Here is an 18,211-nt window from a genome sequence, read left to right on the forward strand (position 1 = left end):
CCTATCTGTAGCAGCGTCAAATTTTAGTTTGCATTTGCTCATTGCAAATATCTTGAATGGTAACCCTTAAATCCTTTTGACTTGTTTTTGTTGAGTTGGAAAAAAGCGAGTCCAAACGAAATTGAGTTGTTTGTTTGTTAGCGGCAGAACATCAAACACTTACGGATGCTTGATCTACTGTCGACTTTGTGCCAATCTAACTTGCCATAAACTTCATACGTCCTTAATTTGATCCTCAATGTGTTACAACATATTCTTGTATGGTACTCATTTTGGAGCACAAAAAGTTTGTGTCTACCTTTTTCAAGTATACTTCAAAGTCTTCAGTAGAACTGAAATAATCTATGTCTCTCCATCCCTTGTTCCCAAGCTCGGGGTGCCGCGTAGAATAGTAGCAGTACAAATTACATTTATTGATCAATTCAGGTAAACTAGTAGACTACATGCATACGAAAACCGTGACATTAATTTGTACTCTGAGAAGCTATATATATCGTCAATAGTTTCGTCTCACTCATCGACAATCATTTCATCTAGTAGCTAAACAGCAGTCAACCGAGAACGTTGCGTTAGCTCTTCAAAGGCGCGCATCGCTTCACTGTCGAGTCCTCCCGCAAACTACAAATTCCAAGAAATCAAGCAAATAAAATGAGCATATGGCATCATCCTTGATTCATTTGAAGGACGGGGGTAGTACATACCTGGTGAACCCTATATGTGAAACGCACGCTTTGAGCGACAAGAGCAGCCTCATTCCCTCCTCCTGTATAAGCTGTTATTTCCTTGAGGGCTCTTTTCATGTACACCTTTGCCAGTGTTACTGATGCCACCCTCATCTGCAAATTCAAACAGATGAACAATTCGCAACCGGTTAATCTCTGTTTGGTGCAAATATCAAGTACACAGATACTATGTTTTTAACTGAATGCAGATATACTAATTAACTGACTACCTTCGAAGCAATCCCTGAATCAAGCATCCATTCAGTCGGAATTCCAAACTGTTTATAGCACGGCATCACCGAGCTCCTCAGGTTCACTAATCTCTTCATGCTCTTCTCCAACCTGGCAAACAATTAAGTACCATAAATCAAGTTTCAGCACCCAAATCACGTGTCAGCTCAATTGGTTCTTGATTTCATACTTATCCAGCAGGCTTGATATCTTCCTCAGAGTAGCCTCACACGAAGTAGGGCTGCCATCGTCGGCGTTCAGGGAAGAGATCTCTGTTACGACACACTTGAGATCCCGGTATTCAAACGCTGCTTCCCGGAGTGCATCAGCTTTCCTCTCCGGCCAACTGAAGTGCTTCAACACGCCTGTTTCATCCGACTGAATTTTACAGCAGCTTAATTTGGTTAGTAACCACCTCACCAACCATCCCAGGTGTTGTCCTTGTACTGGTAGAAAACGGCAATTGGAACTAAATATTATATAGTGTTTGCTTGATTACCAGAGTTGAAAGTTGTTGATCAAGCCAATCAACAAAGGTCAGCACTTGCTCCACATCGGTGTAAGTAGTGGTCTGAACTTTGTTAATGAGACCATTGATGAAGTCTCCTTTTGTTTCGACATCCGTCTTGATCTGAACAAAAGATAGACATACATCTAGTAAGAAATCGTGTCTAGCAAAAAATTCGAGGGTCGTTTCATGGCAATAGTGCTGACCGCCAATAAGTGCGTGGAGCGGTTCTGTAGCTCGCCGACGATGCTGTTGTGATGAGCAGCACTGACAGTCACAGCTTTCTTGGTGTCACGCTTGTTCAGGGAGTTGTACATCTCAACTAACGCGGTTGCCTTGTTCACTGTGCCTATTGTGCCACGTTGCGGAGGGGGAGGAGGCGGTGCCGGGGCTCTTCCGAGGATTTTACTAGGTGGTGGTGGCGGCGGCGGTGAGGGGGGCTTCGGAGGCTGTGGTTTGCTCATGGCACTGTCTTTTAGGTTGTTTCGTTGCGCCACAGCGGTCTGCGCCTGCTGAATTGAGAATCAAAAATCATTTGCTGTCTGTTAGCCACCCGCTGCTGCGTACAGTTGTGAATGAACATGGAGTCATGGACATCTCATGGTAGAACAAAGCAGGTTGCAGGTAAAGGGAGAGATTTACATAAATCCAGTTTTGTTTTCAGGAAATGGAAGAAGAAGCAACTGCACAGTGATCGAAGAGGTCTGTGGTGACATGGAGCCCAACTTACATAGATGTCATGCTGCTCCTGAAGTCGGGTGATGGTGCAGCGCGCAAGGGCGAGCTGGTGCGTCAGGTCGCTCTTGTCACATTCCAGCTCGGTGTTGAGCAGCTGCAGCCTCTCCACCTCCTTCCTCAGGGCCTCCACCTCCCCACGCAGCTTGCGCGTCTCCTCCTCGGAATCCTCCTTGTGCCTCTTTGGCTTTGCAGCTGCACCAGTCACCACCCTCTCCTCCTTGCTGCTCACCCTCACAAGCCTTCTGGCCCGAGGAGGGGTGGCGGGTGCCGGAGCTGGAGACGAAGGAGCTTCCTTGATGGGTGTTGCTGCTGCTGCTGCTCTTGGAACCCTGGTTCGCGCGGCCACCGATGGCGAGGAGATCCTGCCGCCATGGGCATTGCTCAAAACCTGCTGCTTCATTGCGTGTGTGAATCCAAGGAGCAGCCTAAGCCTAGAGTTCTAGCCTTTATTGCTGTGTTGCGACCTGCACTGAATACTCAGTGTCAGAAAGGAAGGTGCTGCCCGGGTGGTGGTTGGCGATGGCAATATATGTTGGCAACTTGGCATGCAGCATGTGGGTTGTGGAATCGGCACACAGCTCAGCTCTTTGTTGACTGCAAAGCGGCAGATACTAGTACAAACAAGAGAATTATCAGTGTCAATTGCAGTGAGAAAAAGAGAGAGAGCAACAGCCTGCCTGCCTGAACCTGATTGCTGTTTAATGCAAAGTAGGGTGTGGTAGGCTGCTTAAGTTGAGAGTGTCCAATCGGCCATGACCATAGAGGACGAACAGGACCAGAAAGCAGAGACACAGCAATAAACCAGTGCCGTTACTATTTAACCAACCGAAAACACAGTACTACACTGTTTCATTGCATTGCAATACGAGATCTACTCTACTCTACATGTCAAATGGTAATTACCGTCCCTCAAAATGTTTGTATTGTTCTGGTGTATGAAGACACTAGTTATGCAGTAATTTCCTGTAACTTGGTGCGTACTTGCATCTGGATTATTTATGCATTGGTTGAGGTTCTTCCTGTAATCCCATCTTAGGGGGTTAAAAAATAGTGCAGGCTGCGGAAAAACAGGTGGAAAGACAAGACAGCAACATATAAAGCATTGGATGCTAATACAGACCAAATCATTAAGCCACACACATTTAATATCGAGGGCAGGCAGTTGACAAAAGGCCGGGGTAGTTGTGGCTGGAACACTGGTATATACTTCTAGACCATGTGAGAACCATTTAGCTGAATGTATACAGTTTAATTTGAAGCAGCACACCAGAATCTGCACATTTCAAGAAACAGATAAGCACTTCATGTTCAAGGCTCAATTTGTCCCTCTTTTTTCCCCTTACTTTTGTAACTTTAAGACAGACTTTGCTTTTCATTTGTTTAATTCATGTCTGGTGTGTGCGCCACCTGGCTTCCTCACCAGTCACCACTAGTTCAATACAAAATTAATTTTGGCATAATACAAGTGATCAGTTCATTGCCAAAACACATGTAACTGAAGACTGGTGGTAGTGTTTGCCGTCTATTGTCTTTGCCTTTTTAGTATATAGTTTAACAACTGACCCAATCACCCCAACTAGTTTTATACTTTAAGCAATGACATAATCATGAAGCATGACAGACCAACCCCATGCACTAAACTGAATCGAAGCTAACTCGCCTAAGTGACAACAAAACAAACAAACAAAACTCATTCTCCAGCGAAAATCGGTGACAATAAAATCCATGTGAAATGGAATAAGTAGAAGAAAGAAAGCATCCAAGAGGAGCAGTGGATCACAACAGAGTACTTCATCCTCCAAATAGGAATCAGAATCATTGACACCAATTTAGAATGATCACATGAATTTCATCATAATATATTCCTTGCCAAAAAGTTACAAGGGACAGAAGGGCACACCTTTGTTTTGCAGGATGCAAGAGACAAGCAGCTCCAAAGGAAATAATCTGATAGCAGAACAGTGGAGAGGTGCTTCTACTTATAGATGCCACGAACAGGTTGCTGATAGTGGGAAAGTAGGTGTGACATTTGGATCAAACTGAGGACCAACAATTGAATGCCACAATCTTATATATGTATAAACAAAAAGAAAATGCCCAGCTAGCTAGCTGTTGGTGGAATGTCTCAACATTCCCCCTTCCACATCACTGAACAACCAACCCAACGAAAGCAACCCAAACTCCCAAAGTGCATATCAGTCTTATGTGTCAGGGCACAGATACATCCATTGACCATTGGTAAGCCACTTCTTTTATGGATAAAATGTATACAAAAGCTTCCATGTGTTACAAGTGCATGGATTGGTCATTAATATGTTGAAGAGCTACAGCTCACCCGAGTTTCAAATTATGGTTAGACATGACATCAGAGTTGGAGATTGACCACCTAAACTCGCTTCACAGAACTTAATGGCCCCAACTGCACTTCCAAGATTTTGCATGTGCTGCTTCAAGTTTAAATCACACATTCAAACTGAGCAAAATACAACAACTTGCAAGAGCAGAAGTGCACATAATCAACATTTGATTTGATACACCTAGAAACTACATCCACTGGTTAATACAGGCAATAAGCCTACTTCCTACTAGCACACAACTCTGGCCTACTCATACAGGATACAACCACTACAGCTAAAGGCAAAACTCTAAATCTTTGCCACCACTTCAACTCTCACAGTTTCCAAAATTCTGGAGCAGCTTCGTTCTTCAAAATATCCCTCCAACGTATGGCAATGCAAGCGTTGAGAACAAACCTGCCCAGGACCAGCCAGAGGGCAAGATTGAGTGCCAACCATTGCCAGTGTTGGCCTCTCCTGGGAAGTCCGACCCAAAGTCTGATGATCCAGAAATGCCTGAGCCACTCGAGTTCAGTACTGATGATCCTGGATCAGAATCAGATGAACTAGTAACAGGGCTAGTGGATGATGTAGTAGGAGCAGTGGATCCAGCAGTAGAGCTGCAAAGATGAAATAGTTCACCATACACATCATTGCTTTAAACACGAGAGTTCCATGTTATCAGAATGCAAATTTATAAGCTTCACCTCGTTGGAGAAGACATTGATGATGCCAATACACAGGTTGCTGAGCCTGCAAAGAGGAGATGTAAGCATGATATTTCAGAACACCAAACTGAAAATCCTTGAAGCTATCTAGAAGGAGAAACCGTCTTACTTGGATTAGCATTGGCAAGCATTGCGGCACCCCTAAAGTCGCAGCTGGAGGGTGCAGGGTTCTTCTGGTAATAGCTGTTGAAGGCGTATGACGCATGGGCTTCCAAGGTATTTGGATAATAGCAGCTCCCTGATGGCTGTATTGGTGAGCAATCTGCTCCACCAATACCGCACGCATAGTCCAGTGCGTCCTGGAGCGCGGTTTGTGATGAGCCGGCCTTGGCCACGCACCAGGCTTGCTGCCCTGACACAACAGGAGCTGTGACTGGAGTAGTGGTCGGAGAAGTAGGCGGTGTAGTGCCGACAGTAGGCACCATTGGGTTCGTCGCTGGGTTTGTCAGTGGTGCCGATGGGGGGAATGTCGAAGGGGTGGTAACAGGAATGGTGACTGGCGTGTTGGGTGCAGATGTCGAAGGGGTTGGCAATGGTAATGTGGTAGAAGGGTCGTTTGAGGGGGTTGTGATAGGTGTGGGCAAAGGGTTTAATGAAGGGATTGTGATGGTAGGGTTTGTGGACGGCACGGTGATGATTGTTGGTGTTGGGTTCGTCGATGGGACTGTGATGGGCGTGGTCGGGTTGGTCACTTGAGCTGGATCCAAGTCATCATGGACAGTTGGTTTGCCTGCGTTAGCAACAATGAAGTATTTAGAGTGATTAGCTAGCATGGAATGCTAAGTTTCATGTTCTGATAGAGCACATGCATAGAACTAAGTAGGCAAGAAAGTAGGTATGAGATGCATATTGCCCAAGAGGGCTGTGAAATGAAAGTGAAATCTTAGAAAAGAAATTATCGTTACATGCATGCTCAGTTGTAGGCAAGTAGCAGTATGAAAAGAGAAGGAATGGGCCACACATGCATATCCCATCCCAGTATATGTATCTATACAGTGATGCTCCCCAATCTGAAGCACGCACAAATCAGCACAATTAATCTCTCCCAGTCCCAGATCGAGATGTAAATGCTGAAGTAAGTAGTATTGTGTTACTGCAGAGTCCAGACATAGAGTGGGATTTGTGTACAGATCGAAGGGGACGTTAAGTTCAGAATTAACCGTTCGTCCGTCCCATATATAAAAGGGCAACCTGGTGCATGTAGCTCCCGCTTGCGCAGGGTCCAGGGAAGGGTCCGACCACTTTGGGTCCTTCCCATATATCACCTCAAGAAAATGAAATCGTGTGCAGCAGCCGCAGGTAGAGGCGCAAGAGTACATTTCGGAATCTAAAAATGTCCGCGGTAGTTGTGCAGATGAGCCTCCGGGACGGGGATCTAAACAGGAATTATAGTGGTGGAGGGTTTTATGGCGACAGAGCAGCTGGAGAAAGAAGAAGAGGAAGTACCTGAGACCGAGGGGAGCTCGAGGAAGAGGAGGGAGCAAGCGAGGGGCAGGAGGAGGAAGAGGAGGCGAACCACCATCCTCGCCGCCGGCCGCTCCGCAACCAGACAAGAAAGAGGTGGGTCGCCGCCGCAGCCTCAGCTAGTGTTGTTTTTTTGGGGGCTGCCCGAGGGAAGGGAATGGAAAGGAAAAGGTGGTGATGGTGGTGGTGGTGGTGGTGGTAGCAGGAGGCACGAGAGAGAGGTATGGGCGGAAAAGGCGCAAGGTGAGAGAGAGAAAGCACGCTCCCTCGCTTTCACTGTCACTGCAGCATCCGTCTGGAATGGAATACCGAATACAATACCCGTATCTATCTACGCATCCGCACCGCACAAGGGAAGAATGTTGGTAACAGCATCTATAATCGGAGTCTCTCGCTCCTGGCGGCTGGAACTGATGCGAAGCATCCCAAGATCATTTTCATGGATCTCTCGTCGTCCCACCAAATGTCTAGTGGACCCATGACACGAGCTCTCGAAATTGAGGTGACATCACTCCTCTTACAATTTCACTTCAATGCATATGAGACTTGGCTACTACCTCAAACGGAGATATTGTGCATACTTAGGTACCAAGGAGCTAGCCATGGAGAAGCTAAGGAGCAAGAAGGATTGGGAGCGGAAGACAGAGAAGAAATCAGCCAAGTCCCAGACTGGTCGGATGATCCGGACAAGGTCCCGGACGATCCGGACACAGTCCGGATGATCCGGACCCCAGCCCGGACGATCCGGACAATTGGAGACCCGAGAGCAACATAAGCTGCCCTGAAGCCGGATCATTCGGACCCAGTCCCGGATCATCTGGACATACCCGGACGTCCGGACCAGGACCCGAACATCTGGACCTCCCGCAGCCCCCACGACACAGCCGGACGATCCGGACGCCGACCCGGATCATCCGGACCCCTGAAGCCCGGATCATCCGGACCTACACCCGGATCATCCGGACAATGCCTGCGTGCATGATGTTGGGTCGAGGCCCAAGTACCCCTTCGCCCCCTTTGCCTATATAAACGACTCCTCCACCACTTTTCTAGGATTAGCATTGGTTTATCTCATATTTAGAGATAGAACATTGCTCATCCACATCGGATCTACTCCACGAGAGAGACCGCGGTCCCTCTTCGGAGAAGATCCCTTTGGATTCAAGACCCCTCTAAGGGAAGATCCCCTTGTGGATTCAAGACCTCCTCACGGAGAAGACCGGCTACCTTTGTATCGTCCTTAGTTGTCCGTGGATCGTGTGATCTCTTATGTACTCGAGGATCTAGCACATGTGTGACTATTTCGTGTTGGTTTAGTGATTCTCTCGTGTTTTCCCTTGTGTTTCCCCTCGTTTTCCCCTCGTGTTCTTCGCGGGATCCGCTTCTTTCGTGAAAGATCGGCCGATTAGGGTTCTATCCTACATCATCTTAGTATCTAGAGCCACGTTGATCACGATTTCGGAGCCTCCCCGTTGTGTTTCTAGCCTTGTTTTTGTTATTTTTCGTCCTAATTCAAAAATCCCCACAAAAATAGCCCCAAAATTTTTTCTTGTGATTTGTGAGTTTTGATAATGTTTTGTTGGTTTTGATCCGTGCATTTGTTGTGTTGCAAGTGGATCTTACCTTCCCCCACCATCTCCACCTCGCAATGCACCCCAAAATCCACGAAATCATCGAATTTGCCTCCTTTTTCACGTTCATCCCGAGCCTTTCCCCGAGCGAATTGACCCGCCTGGATCATCTGGACCCTGACCCGGATCATCCGGACACGCCCGGATCATCCGACTCCTGCCCTGGATCATCCGGCTACACCTGACGAAACTGCATTTCCTGCAGTTTTATTACACCGCCGCCTACGCCTCCGCATACCCCCTTCGACTACCACCACCTACCTTCCGCCAACCCTTTCGATACATCCACCACTTGACCGCTACCAACTCTGACACATTTTGCCGCTTTTGGTTTTGAGAATTTGAGTTGTAGTTCATCGTTTCCTAGGGTGTTTCGGCTAACTAGGAACGGTTCGACATCGACATCACCGCCGCTCATCTTCGCCACGGACGCGTCATCAACAACGACCTTCCCGGTAACCTCATCTTGGGTTCGTGACACCCTCAACCGTAAGAAAGGATGGTAACTTCGACGACATCTTTGTCCACCCCTTGCCTTTACATTGATAACCACCATAGCCTTATCCTTTTGCGTAGCTTACCCATCGAGACTAGCCATTGAGTATTGCCGGCAACGTAACTTGTGCACATTAGTGATCATACTTCCCATAGCATACATACATCATTGGTGCATATCTTGGTATCATCTCTTGTGTCACAAAGTTGTCATCGCATACACAATTGCTATCTTGGTTCGTGAAGCATTGCACGAGAAAAGAGCTCAACACACAAAGAGCCCAACAAGCTTTTAAGCAAAAGGGAAAGATAAGCAAAGAGCTTATAAGCAAGAACCATAGCATCATACAACATTAAGATTGTCATACTAGATCATCTTGGATCATATCATCGAAACACCATACATAGAGCATACTTGGGATATAAGTCATTCCATTTTTGCTTAGTAGGTTGTGCACAAGTTCGTATCCGCCTATTGTGCAATCGTGCTAGCGTCTCTCTAGTGTTGTGCAACACGAGCATTTTTCGTGGATTCCACATTTTGGCTCATCCTTGGTTGCACAACCCCACTTATCTCTTTGCGTGTGTGTTTCCGTGTACTTTACATTGCTTGGTCTACTTGTTGCATTTGCAAATTTGCGAATCTTTTCCAACATTATTGAATCTTGCTTACTTTCACATCAAATTTTGTGCCACCATCCTAACCAAGCTCCACCATAAGCTTTTACGTGTGTAGGTGTGAGAAACCGACAAGAATTGGTACCAATTGTGCTATTTCCTTGTTCCACATTGGAGTGATCATTGATCCACTTTCAACTTCGGTCAAGGTACATTTGGTATACGTTCTTCTCTTTCTACCACTCACATTTTTCTCTTAGAATGATGGATAGGCCAAGTACTTCTACCAACCCACTCTTCATTGAGCATGATGACGACATGAACTCCTACGTCACCAAGAGCCACCTCTTTGGTGCATAACGTGCTTTGCATCAAGAGCAACAAGCAACGAGTGAGCGCATCGACAACCTCGCCACCGACTTGCAACTCTCTGAGCAATGTACAAGAGACTACTTCGACCATAAGCTCGATGATCACAAGCAAGAGAACGACACAAGAATGGACGAGATTCATGATTTGTTGCTCAACCACTCTTCTTCCACTTCGTCCTCATCAAGACGGAGCCGCTCAAGTCGACACTCCGACTTCACCCTCTCTGGCTCAAGTACACCGACATCGAACACTCTTCGCCGTGCCGCGCGCAACGATCGTCAAGCAAGCCTCAATCCTCTACGCGACAACGACTCTCAAGAGCACCGGCATCGTCAAAACCAAGCTGCCTTTGCACAAGCATGCGAACGGCAACGCCAACACCAACATGAAGAGGAAGAGCGAGTGCGTCTACACCAAGAAGCACAAGATGCCGGGGCACAATATAAAGCGCAACAATTGCGAGATGCTCAAGCACTTGAGGCGCAACAAGCCCTCCAAGATTCAAGTCGAGCCGTAGCCAACCGAGGCCGACAAGCTCGTGAACATGAAGAAGCACTTCGTGAAGAAGCTCACAAACGGAGATTTCAAGCTCGCGTGCAACGTCAAGCTCGACAAGTTCCTCCACAAGCTCGCCAAGAACATCAAGTTCACCAAGAGCATGAAGACAATGAAGGTCCTCCACGACAAGAGCAACATGAGGTCGACAACCCTCCTCGCCAAGAGCACAACGAGTTTGAAAATCATCAACTACATGGGCATCATCATCCTCGACCCCAACACAATGAAGAGCAACGCTATGGCAAGCTCAAGTTCACCATGCCCAAGTTCAATGGAAGCAACGATCCCGAAGAGTACCTTTCATGGGCATTGAAGGTTGACAAAATCTTTCGCTTGCACAATTATGACAACACTATCTTCGCCCTCATGAATTCATCATTCATACCGATCATGAAACGCTCAAGTACCTTAAGGGCCAAACCAAGTTGAACAAGCGTCATGCTAAATGGAGTGAATTTATTGAGTCTTTTCCTTATGTCATCAAGTACAACAAAGGTAAGGAAAACGTTGTGGCGGACACTCTTTCCCGCATATGCATGCTTGTTACTCAACTTGAATTGGATGTCATTGGCTTTGAGCACATAAAAGACTTGTATGAGCATGATCCTACTTTTGCTATCCCTTATGCCAAGTGTTTGACGCATACCTCTTGGGAACGCTATTACATCAAAAATGGATATCTCATGAGAGCTAACAAACTTTGCATCCCCGAGTCTTCTATTCATTTGTTGCTTTTGCAGGAATCTCATGGAGGTGGACTAATGGGACATTTTGGACGCGACAAGACTTTTGCTACGCTGTCCAAGAACTATTATTGGCCCAAGATGTTTCGCGACGTCAACCGCTTCACCAACTGATGCTCTACATGTCGCAAAGCTAAGTCTAAAGCTCAATCCCATGGCCTTTACATGCCTCTCCCAATTCCATATCAACCATGGGAAGATATTAGCATGGGTTTTGTACTTGGATTGCCTAGGACTAGAAATGGAAAGCATTCGGTATTTGTTGTTGTGGACCGATTCTCTAAGATGGCACATTTTATTCCTTGCAACAATATAGACGATGCTTCACATGTTGCCAATCTCTTTTGTAGGGGAATATTGCGTCTACATGGAGTACCAAAGACGATCGTCTCGGACCGCGACGTCAAGTTTATAAGCTACTTTTGGAAGACCCTATGCACCAAGCTCGGAATCAAGCTACTCTTCTCCACGGCGTACCACCCACAAACCGACGGCCAAACGGAAGTGACCAACCGCACACTCTCCGCTCTACTTCGAGTGCTCATCAAGAAGAACATCAAGGAGTGGGAGGAGTGTCTACCTATCGCCGAGTTCGCCTACAACCGCGCAAGACACTCAACAACCGGCAAGTCCCCCTTCGAGGTCGTCTACGGATTCAACCCATTGTCACCATTGGACATTCTTCCTCTACCACTCCAAGAGCGCATCAATATGGACGCAAGTGCACGTGTGAACCATCTCAAGAAGGTGCATGAAGATACAAGGCACACCATCGAGCGCCAACTACAACGTCTTGCGACCAAGCTCAACATCAACAAGCACCCCATGGTATTTAACATTGGTGATCTTGTGTGGGTACACCTTCGCAAAGACCGCTTCCCAACCGAACGCAAGTCCAAGCTTCTACCTCAAGCGGATGGACCCTTCAAGGTGCTTGCACGCTACAACAACGACGCCTACAAGATCGACCTCCTGCGAGACAAGTACAACGTGAGCGACATCTTCAATGTCAAGGACCTCTCACCCTACCATGGTGATGAAGAATTTGATCCGAGGTTGGATCTTCCCTAAGGGAGGGGAGATGATGCGGAGCATCCCAAGATCATCCCCATGGACCTCTCATCGTCCCACCAAGTGTCTAGTGGACCCATGACACGAGCACGTACAAGAGCTTTCGAAACTGAGGTGACATCACTCCTCTCACAATTCCACTTCAATGCATATGAGACTTGGCTACTACCTCAAACAGAGACATTGTGCATACTCAGGTACCAAGGAGCTAGCCACGGAGAAGCTAAGAAGCAAGAAGGATTGGGAGCAAAAGACGTCGTGAAGACGGAGAAGAAATCAGCCAAGTCCCAGGCTGGCCGGATGATCCGGATAAGGTCCCGGACGACCCAGACACAGCCCGGATGATCCGGACCCCAGCCCGGACGATCCGGACAATTGGAGACCCGAGAGCACCACAAGCTGCCCTGAAGCCGGATCATCCGTACCCAGTCACGGATCATCCGGACATACCCGTACATCCTGACCTCCCGTAGCCCCCACGACACAGCTGGACGATCCAGACGCCAACCCGAATCATCTGGACCCCCGAAGCCCGGATCATCTGGACAATGCCTGCGTGCATGATGTTGGGCCGAGGCCTGATGTCTACTACACAACCTTCTTCTTGTAGACGTTGTTGGCCCTCCAAGTGTAGAGGTTTGTAGGACAGTAGCAAATTTCCCTCAAGTGGATGACCTAAGGTTTATCAATCCGTGGGAGGCGTAGGATGAAGATGGTCTCTCTCAAACAACCCTGCAACCAAATAACAAAGAGTCTCTTGTGTCCCCAACACACCCAATACAATGGTAAATTGTATAGGTGCACTAGTTCGGCGAAGAGATGGTGATACAAGTGGTATATGGATGGTAGATAAAGGTTTTCGTAATCTGAAAATATAAAAACAGCAAGGTGACTAGTGATAAAAGTGAGCACAAACGGTATTCCAATGCTAGGAAACAAGGCCTAGGTTTCATACTTTCACTAGTGCAAGTTCTCTCAACAATAATAACATAATTGGATCACATAACTATCCCTCAACATGCAACGAAAAGTCACTCCAATGTCACTAATAGCGGAGAACGAACGAAGAGATTATGGTAGGGTACAAAACCACCTCAAAGTTATTCTTTCCAATCAATCCGTTGGGCTATTCCTATAAGTGTCACAAACAGCCCTAGAGTTCGTACTAGAATAACACCTTAAGACACAAATCAACCAAAACCCTAATGTCACCTAGATACTCCAATGTCACCTCAAGTATCCGTGGGTATGATTATACGATATGCATCACACAATCTCAGATTCATCTATTCAACCAACACATAGAACCTCAAAGAGTGCCCCAAAGTTTCTACCGGAGAGTCAAGGCGAAAACGTGTGCCAACCTCTATGCATAGATTCCCAAGGTCATGGAACCCGCAAGTTGATCACCAAAACATACATCAAGTGGATCATAGAATACCCCATTGTCACCATAGGTATCCCATGCAAGACATACATCAAGTGTTCTCAAATCCTTAAAGACTCAATCCGATAAGCTAACTTCAAAGGGAAAACTCAATCCATTACAAGAGAGTATAGGGGGAGAAACATCATAAGATCCAACTATAATAGCAAAGCTCGCGATACATTAAGATTGTATCACCTCAAGAACACAAGAGAGAGAGAGAGAGAGAGATCAAACACATAGCTACTGGTACATACCCTCAGCCCCGGGGGAGAACTACTCCCTCCTCGTCATGGAGAGCACCAGGATGATGAAGATGGCCACCGGAGAGGGATTGCCCCCTCCGGCAGGGTGCCGGAACAGGTCTAGATTGGTTTTCGGTGGCTACGGAGGCTTCTGGCGGCGGAACTCCCGATCTATTCTGCTCCTCGAAGTTTTTAGGGTATATGGGTATATATAGGAGGAAGAAGTACGTGGGTGGATCTCCGGGCTGTCCACGAGGCAGGGGGGCGCACCCAGGGGGGTGGGCGCGCCCCCCACCCTCGTGGGCAGCCCGGGACTCTCCTAGTCCATCTACGATACTCCGTGGGCTTCTTCTAGTCCAAAAATAAGTTCCGTGAAGTTTCAGGTCAATTGGACTCCGTTTGATTTTCCTTTTCTGCGATACTCTAAAACAAGGAAAAAAAGAAACTGGCACTAGGCTCTAGGTTAATAGGTTAGTCCCAAAATCATATAAAATAGCATATAAATGCATATAAAACATCCAAGGTTGATAATATACTAGCATGGAACAATCAAAAATTATAGATACGTTGGAGACGTATCAAGGCCCATGTACCCCTTCGCCCCCTTTGCCTATATAAACGAATCCTCCACCACTTTTCTAGGATTAGCATTGGTTTAGCTCATATTTAGAGATAGAGAATTGCTCATCCACATCGGATCTACTCCACGAGAGAGACCGTGGCCCCTCTTTGGAGAAGATCCCTTTGGATTCAAGACCCCTCTAAGGGAAGACCCCCTTGTGGATTCAAGACCTCCTCACGGAGAAGACCGGCTACCTTTGTATCGTCCTTAGTTGTCCGTGGATCGTGTGATCTCTTATGTACTCGAGGATCTAGCACATGTGTGACTATTTCGTGTTGGTTTAGTGATTCTCTCGTGTTTTCCCTTGTGTTTCCCCTTGTTTTCCCCCTCGTGTTCTTCGTGTTCTTTGCGGGATCCGCTCCTTTCGTGAAAGATTGGCCGATTAGGGTTCTACCCTACATCAGGAACCCTAGCTGCCGCCAAGAGAGTCCAATCTTTCAACATCGTTCTCTGGTGACTCTCCTTCGCCGGCGACCTTGATTGTCGGTGATGAGGGGGTCGTCGTATCTATGTGTGTGGATTGTTTTTACTCTCTCATAGTCTAAGTTTTTAGGTTGTTCATTGTCTTGCCATCGGCGACGGTGATGACAGCGTTGAATAAAGATTCTTCGGATCCTTCCCTGACAAGGCCATCGGTCCTATGGTTGAGGATGGATTTGGAAACCATTCTATTCAATTAAGAATGACGTGGCGGGGGCAACATCCTCGTGGTGGACCTGTGTCCTCAGGCTCCGTCGTTGCGACGACGTTTGCTCTAGCATCGGCGTGGAGCTTGGGAGGTAGTCCAAGAGTGGATGCAGATTGTGGTCTGCATCGACGATATCTGGAAGACGAACGTGTGCTGGGCTGGTGGTTCGTGGATGGCTGGTATGGTTTCCTCCTTCGGCGTCTTAGTCATAGTGGAGTGACAGATCTGGAGTTCGATGGCGTGTATGGGGTGTTGCCCCGGTCTGATTCGTTCAACAACAAGGGCTTCACTTTTGGTGAGCCACCTTGAAGGTCCGCAAAGCTGCATATCAGCGATGGAGCCGCGTCGAGCTCGGGTGAGGAGGTGATCCGTCATTCTTTTCTTCAGTTGCTACTATGGTGGTGCCGGAGGCAGGTGACGGGCGTTGGTGTCAAGCTCAGAGATGTTCTGCTATCTTTTCAGTTTTGTCATGTCGGTCCTTACGTGACTTGTACTTTGATCTTTACTAGTAAGCTTGCAAGTGCAACTCATGTCTCAACCAATACTCTTTTCAAATATACACCTACTATGAATCACACTTGTATAAATAAAAGGAATATAGCCACAAATAAAGAGCATATAATGGTGGAGAAAATGGAACATAATGTATTCGACAACAATGCCCAACCATGTCATTAATTTTATGGAGTAGCTTCAAGAAAATTGCGAGGAATAGTAACTTAGAATTTGATTGTGAGATATCATCTATTCCAAGTTGATAACGCGTAAAAATACATCGGGGTGGGAATGGAGAAATGAATCAATAAAATTGGCTATTGCTCTAGTCCAATAAATTTACTTGTACAACATTGTCCCATCTCCTTTGAAATGTCTTCACTAAGATTATATTATCTGCACCTCTTTATGCAGATTCGTTACTGAAAAGCCATTTAGGTTGCTCATTCGTCAAAACACAACATGGGAGATCAATAATACATTTGCAGTAAATAAAATACAAAAAAGAAAAGACACTTCACAAGCATGTCTCATATTGCAATATAATTATGGTACTTACTGTTAGTGCAAGCAAATAACAACAAAAAACTGCCAAGATTATGGTCAAACATGACATGGTACCATACTTTGCGACTTAGTTTTGTTAGCTAACAATTTGAAACTATGGATACCAATTGACATAAGATGTGTCTTGTACAAGCAATCCAAGTATGTATTCAGCCATCTTGACACACGTCAGGGTCAGCTGGCACCAAAATCCATTAGCGAGGCTCTTGCCAGCGAAGCCATTATTATCGACAGCGGAGTGTTGTGCCAAAGTATCGTAGGTTTAGCACTCTGAATCCTCCGTGCTGCGTAGGCATGCAGACATGGGACCCTGGAAGTACACCAAATAAAACCTCTGCATTATTGGTTGACGATGTTAATAGCCCAGGAAAACATTGGCAACACTGCCATAAAATGAAGGGGAAGCGCCATCAGAACCGATTTGACCAAGGTTAGGCAGCTCACCATGAGAGGGAGGCCCAGGTATTTGATTGGGAAGGATTGGAGCTTGCAGCGCACGAACCCAACAATGTCCTGAGCCTTCTCCTCCCTTCAACCAATGCTCGTGATGGTGCTCTTTTGCAGATTAATATGGAGCCCTGAGGCGCAACCAAAAATGTCCAGGATGCAAAGAATCATCTCTTGGTCTTTGTTGCCTAGCTTGAAAAAGATGATTTGCATCATCGGCAAAATAGAAGCATTGGGACCTGACAGATGACAACTCATCTTATTTCCTTGCATCCTCTATCTTATACCCCTGCAAGGTAAATGAAAAGAAAAATAAAACAAACCAATCTCCTAGATATGATCACTAACGCAAATAAATGAAACCGGAGTAGATCAAACAAGGGACAAGGGTAAATCTGCACCATGATCATGTCGTAACACCGCTAAAAAATTACTAATTGACAGAGGAGAAAAAGAAACAATGCCATATGGTGCATACCAAATTATCCTGAGAAAGCAAATGCATGTCCATCTACAGTTAAATCAAAACTTTACATGGTCAAAATGTAAAATGTTGATGGCTGATTTCAGTGTTGACTACCTTAGCTTTTAAGTTCAGACTTACCGTGTCTACACTTTAGATAGCATGGCCTTACATCCTAAACTAATCATAGCAAAAGTATAATCGCATTCATGGTAGCAAAAGGCTCAAGTAAAGGAAAAAATTAGCATACTATGTTTCTAAAAAAGGCAAAATTTGCAAGCTATAATAAAGGAAAAAGGAAAAAATAGTGATAGGGTTATCATATTTCTCCAAATTTGAGAGGAAGGTGGTGCACTGGGATCCATACATCTTCAGAGCCAAGGGCATTTTCAAATGAAACTGACAAAGTTGGAAGTGTATTTTAACTAATCAAAATTCAAGTCCAGTAGACAAGTTCATATATGCATATGTAATGTTGACTACCTCAAACTTAACTTTCAAGAAAACTACATACACTTCCATCTTGAGTGATTTACAAAGTGTGTGTTTTATTTCCTAGAAACCATGAAACCAATGAGAAGTTGAGAACTAAAGTGGATGTTTTATTTTGTAGAAACCATGAAACCAATGAGAATTTGACAAGGTATGCTTGAAACAGAATTGAGATTTTAGTGGAGTAAGATTTTAGTACAAGTATGAAACTGGATAAGGGATAATCATGCATCACACTCATAAAGGAATCTATAATCTTGCACATTTCAAGGCATATATTCAAATATTGAAGAAGAAAATAAAAAACAAACTCTGGGCAGCATGCCACCATAGAAATCATGCACCATACTCTCAAAAATGCCCAACCTTTCTAGTATTTTCATAGAAAGACATTGGAGAAAACATCAAAAGCTTGGAATCTCACGAAGTGCTACGAGTTAGATTTAGAGGAAGAAAACACTAATGACCATGAATCTAAGTGAGCAAGCCAAGAGCAATCAGAGATGACAGAGAGTCACATCATTCCTTCCAAAGCACAACTCTTGCTCAAC

At 45.8% G+C, this 18,211-nt stretch overlaps 2 protein-coding genes across 7 annotated transcripts; both read right to left on the reverse strand.

The window, feature by feature from the left end:
- Positions 1-207: 207 nt before the first annotated feature.
- On the reverse strand, positions 208-4,215 carry LOC119286105 (protein CHUP1, chloroplastic-like). 6 transcript variants are annotated; one of them, XM_037565454.1, is made up of 8 exons: positions 4,100-4,215; positions 2,192-3,472; positions 1,668-1,970; positions 1,453-1,584; positions 1,144-1,331; positions 953-1,064; positions 702-836; positions 208-618 (listed from the first exon to the last, which is right to left on the reverse strand). In XM_037565454.1, exons 2-8 carry the CDS (start codon positions 2,597-2,599, stop codon positions 541-543), a joined length of 1,356 nt encoding a protein of 451 aa, XP_037421351.1. In that variant the 5' UTR covers positions 2,600-3,472; positions 4,100-4,215; the 3' UTR covers positions 208-540. The 6 variants fall into 6 exon arrangements, with proteins under 6 accessions (XP_037421351.1, XP_037421345.1, XP_037421349.1 ...); XM_037565448.1 differs by having other exon boundaries at positions 1,668-1,973; XM_037565452.1 differs by having other exon boundaries at positions 1,668-1,973; positions 2,192-2,663; positions 4,100-4,179.
- Positions 4,216-4,601: 386 nt separating this feature from the next.
- Positions 4,602-6,949, reverse strand: LOC119286107 (G8 domain-containing protein DDB_G0286311-like). The gene is made up of 4 exons (XM_037565455.1): positions 6,710-6,949; positions 5,373-5,993; positions 5,243-5,288; positions 4,602-5,155 (listed from the first exon to the last, which is right to left on the reverse strand). Exons 1-4 carry the CDS (start codon positions 6,783-6,785, stop codon positions 4,906-4,908), a joined length of 993 nt encoding a protein of 330 aa, XP_037421352.1. The 5' UTR covers positions 6,786-6,949; the 3' UTR covers positions 4,602-4,905.
- Between the last annotated feature and the right edge of the window lie 11,262 nt (positions 6,950-18,211).

The sequence above is a fragment of the Triticum dicoccoides genome, chromosome 4A, assembly GCF_002162155.2.
Source record: "Triticum dicoccoides isolate Atlit2015 ecotype Zavitan chromosome 4A, WEW_v2.0, whole genome shotgun sequence".
Lineage (NCBI taxonomy): Eukaryota > Viridiplantae > Streptophyta > Magnoliopsida > Poales > Poaceae > Triticum > Triticum dicoccoides.

Excerpts from the sequence above, each read along its gene's own strand:
- LOC119286105 (XM_037565448.1), bottom strand. The coding sequence starts at position 2,599 with ATGAAGCAGCAGGTTTTGAGCAATGCCCATGGCGGCAGGATCTCCTCG. Across the intron at positions 1,065-1,143 it reads ATATCAAGCCTGCTGGATAA|GTTGGAGAAGAGCATGAAGA; the intron begins GTATGAAATCAA and ends ATTGTTTGCCAG. Across the intron at positions 619-701 it reads TCACATATAGGGTTCACCAG|TTTGCGGGAGGACTCGACAG; the intron begins GTATGTACTACC and ends TGGAATTTGTAG.
- LOC119286107 (XM_037565455.1), bottom strand. The coding sequence starts at position 6,785 with ATGGTGGTTCGCCTCCTCTTCCTCCTCCTGCCCCTCGCTTGCTCCCTC. Across the intron at positions 5,289-5,372 it reads GCTTGCCAATGCTAATCCAA|GCTCAGCAACCTGTGTATTG; the intron begins GTAAGACGGTTT and ends TCCTCTTTGCAG. Across the intron at positions 5,156-5,242 it reads TCAATGTCTTCTCCAACGAG|CTCTACTGCTGGATCCACTG; the intron begins GTGAAGCTTATA and ends TCATCTTTGCAG.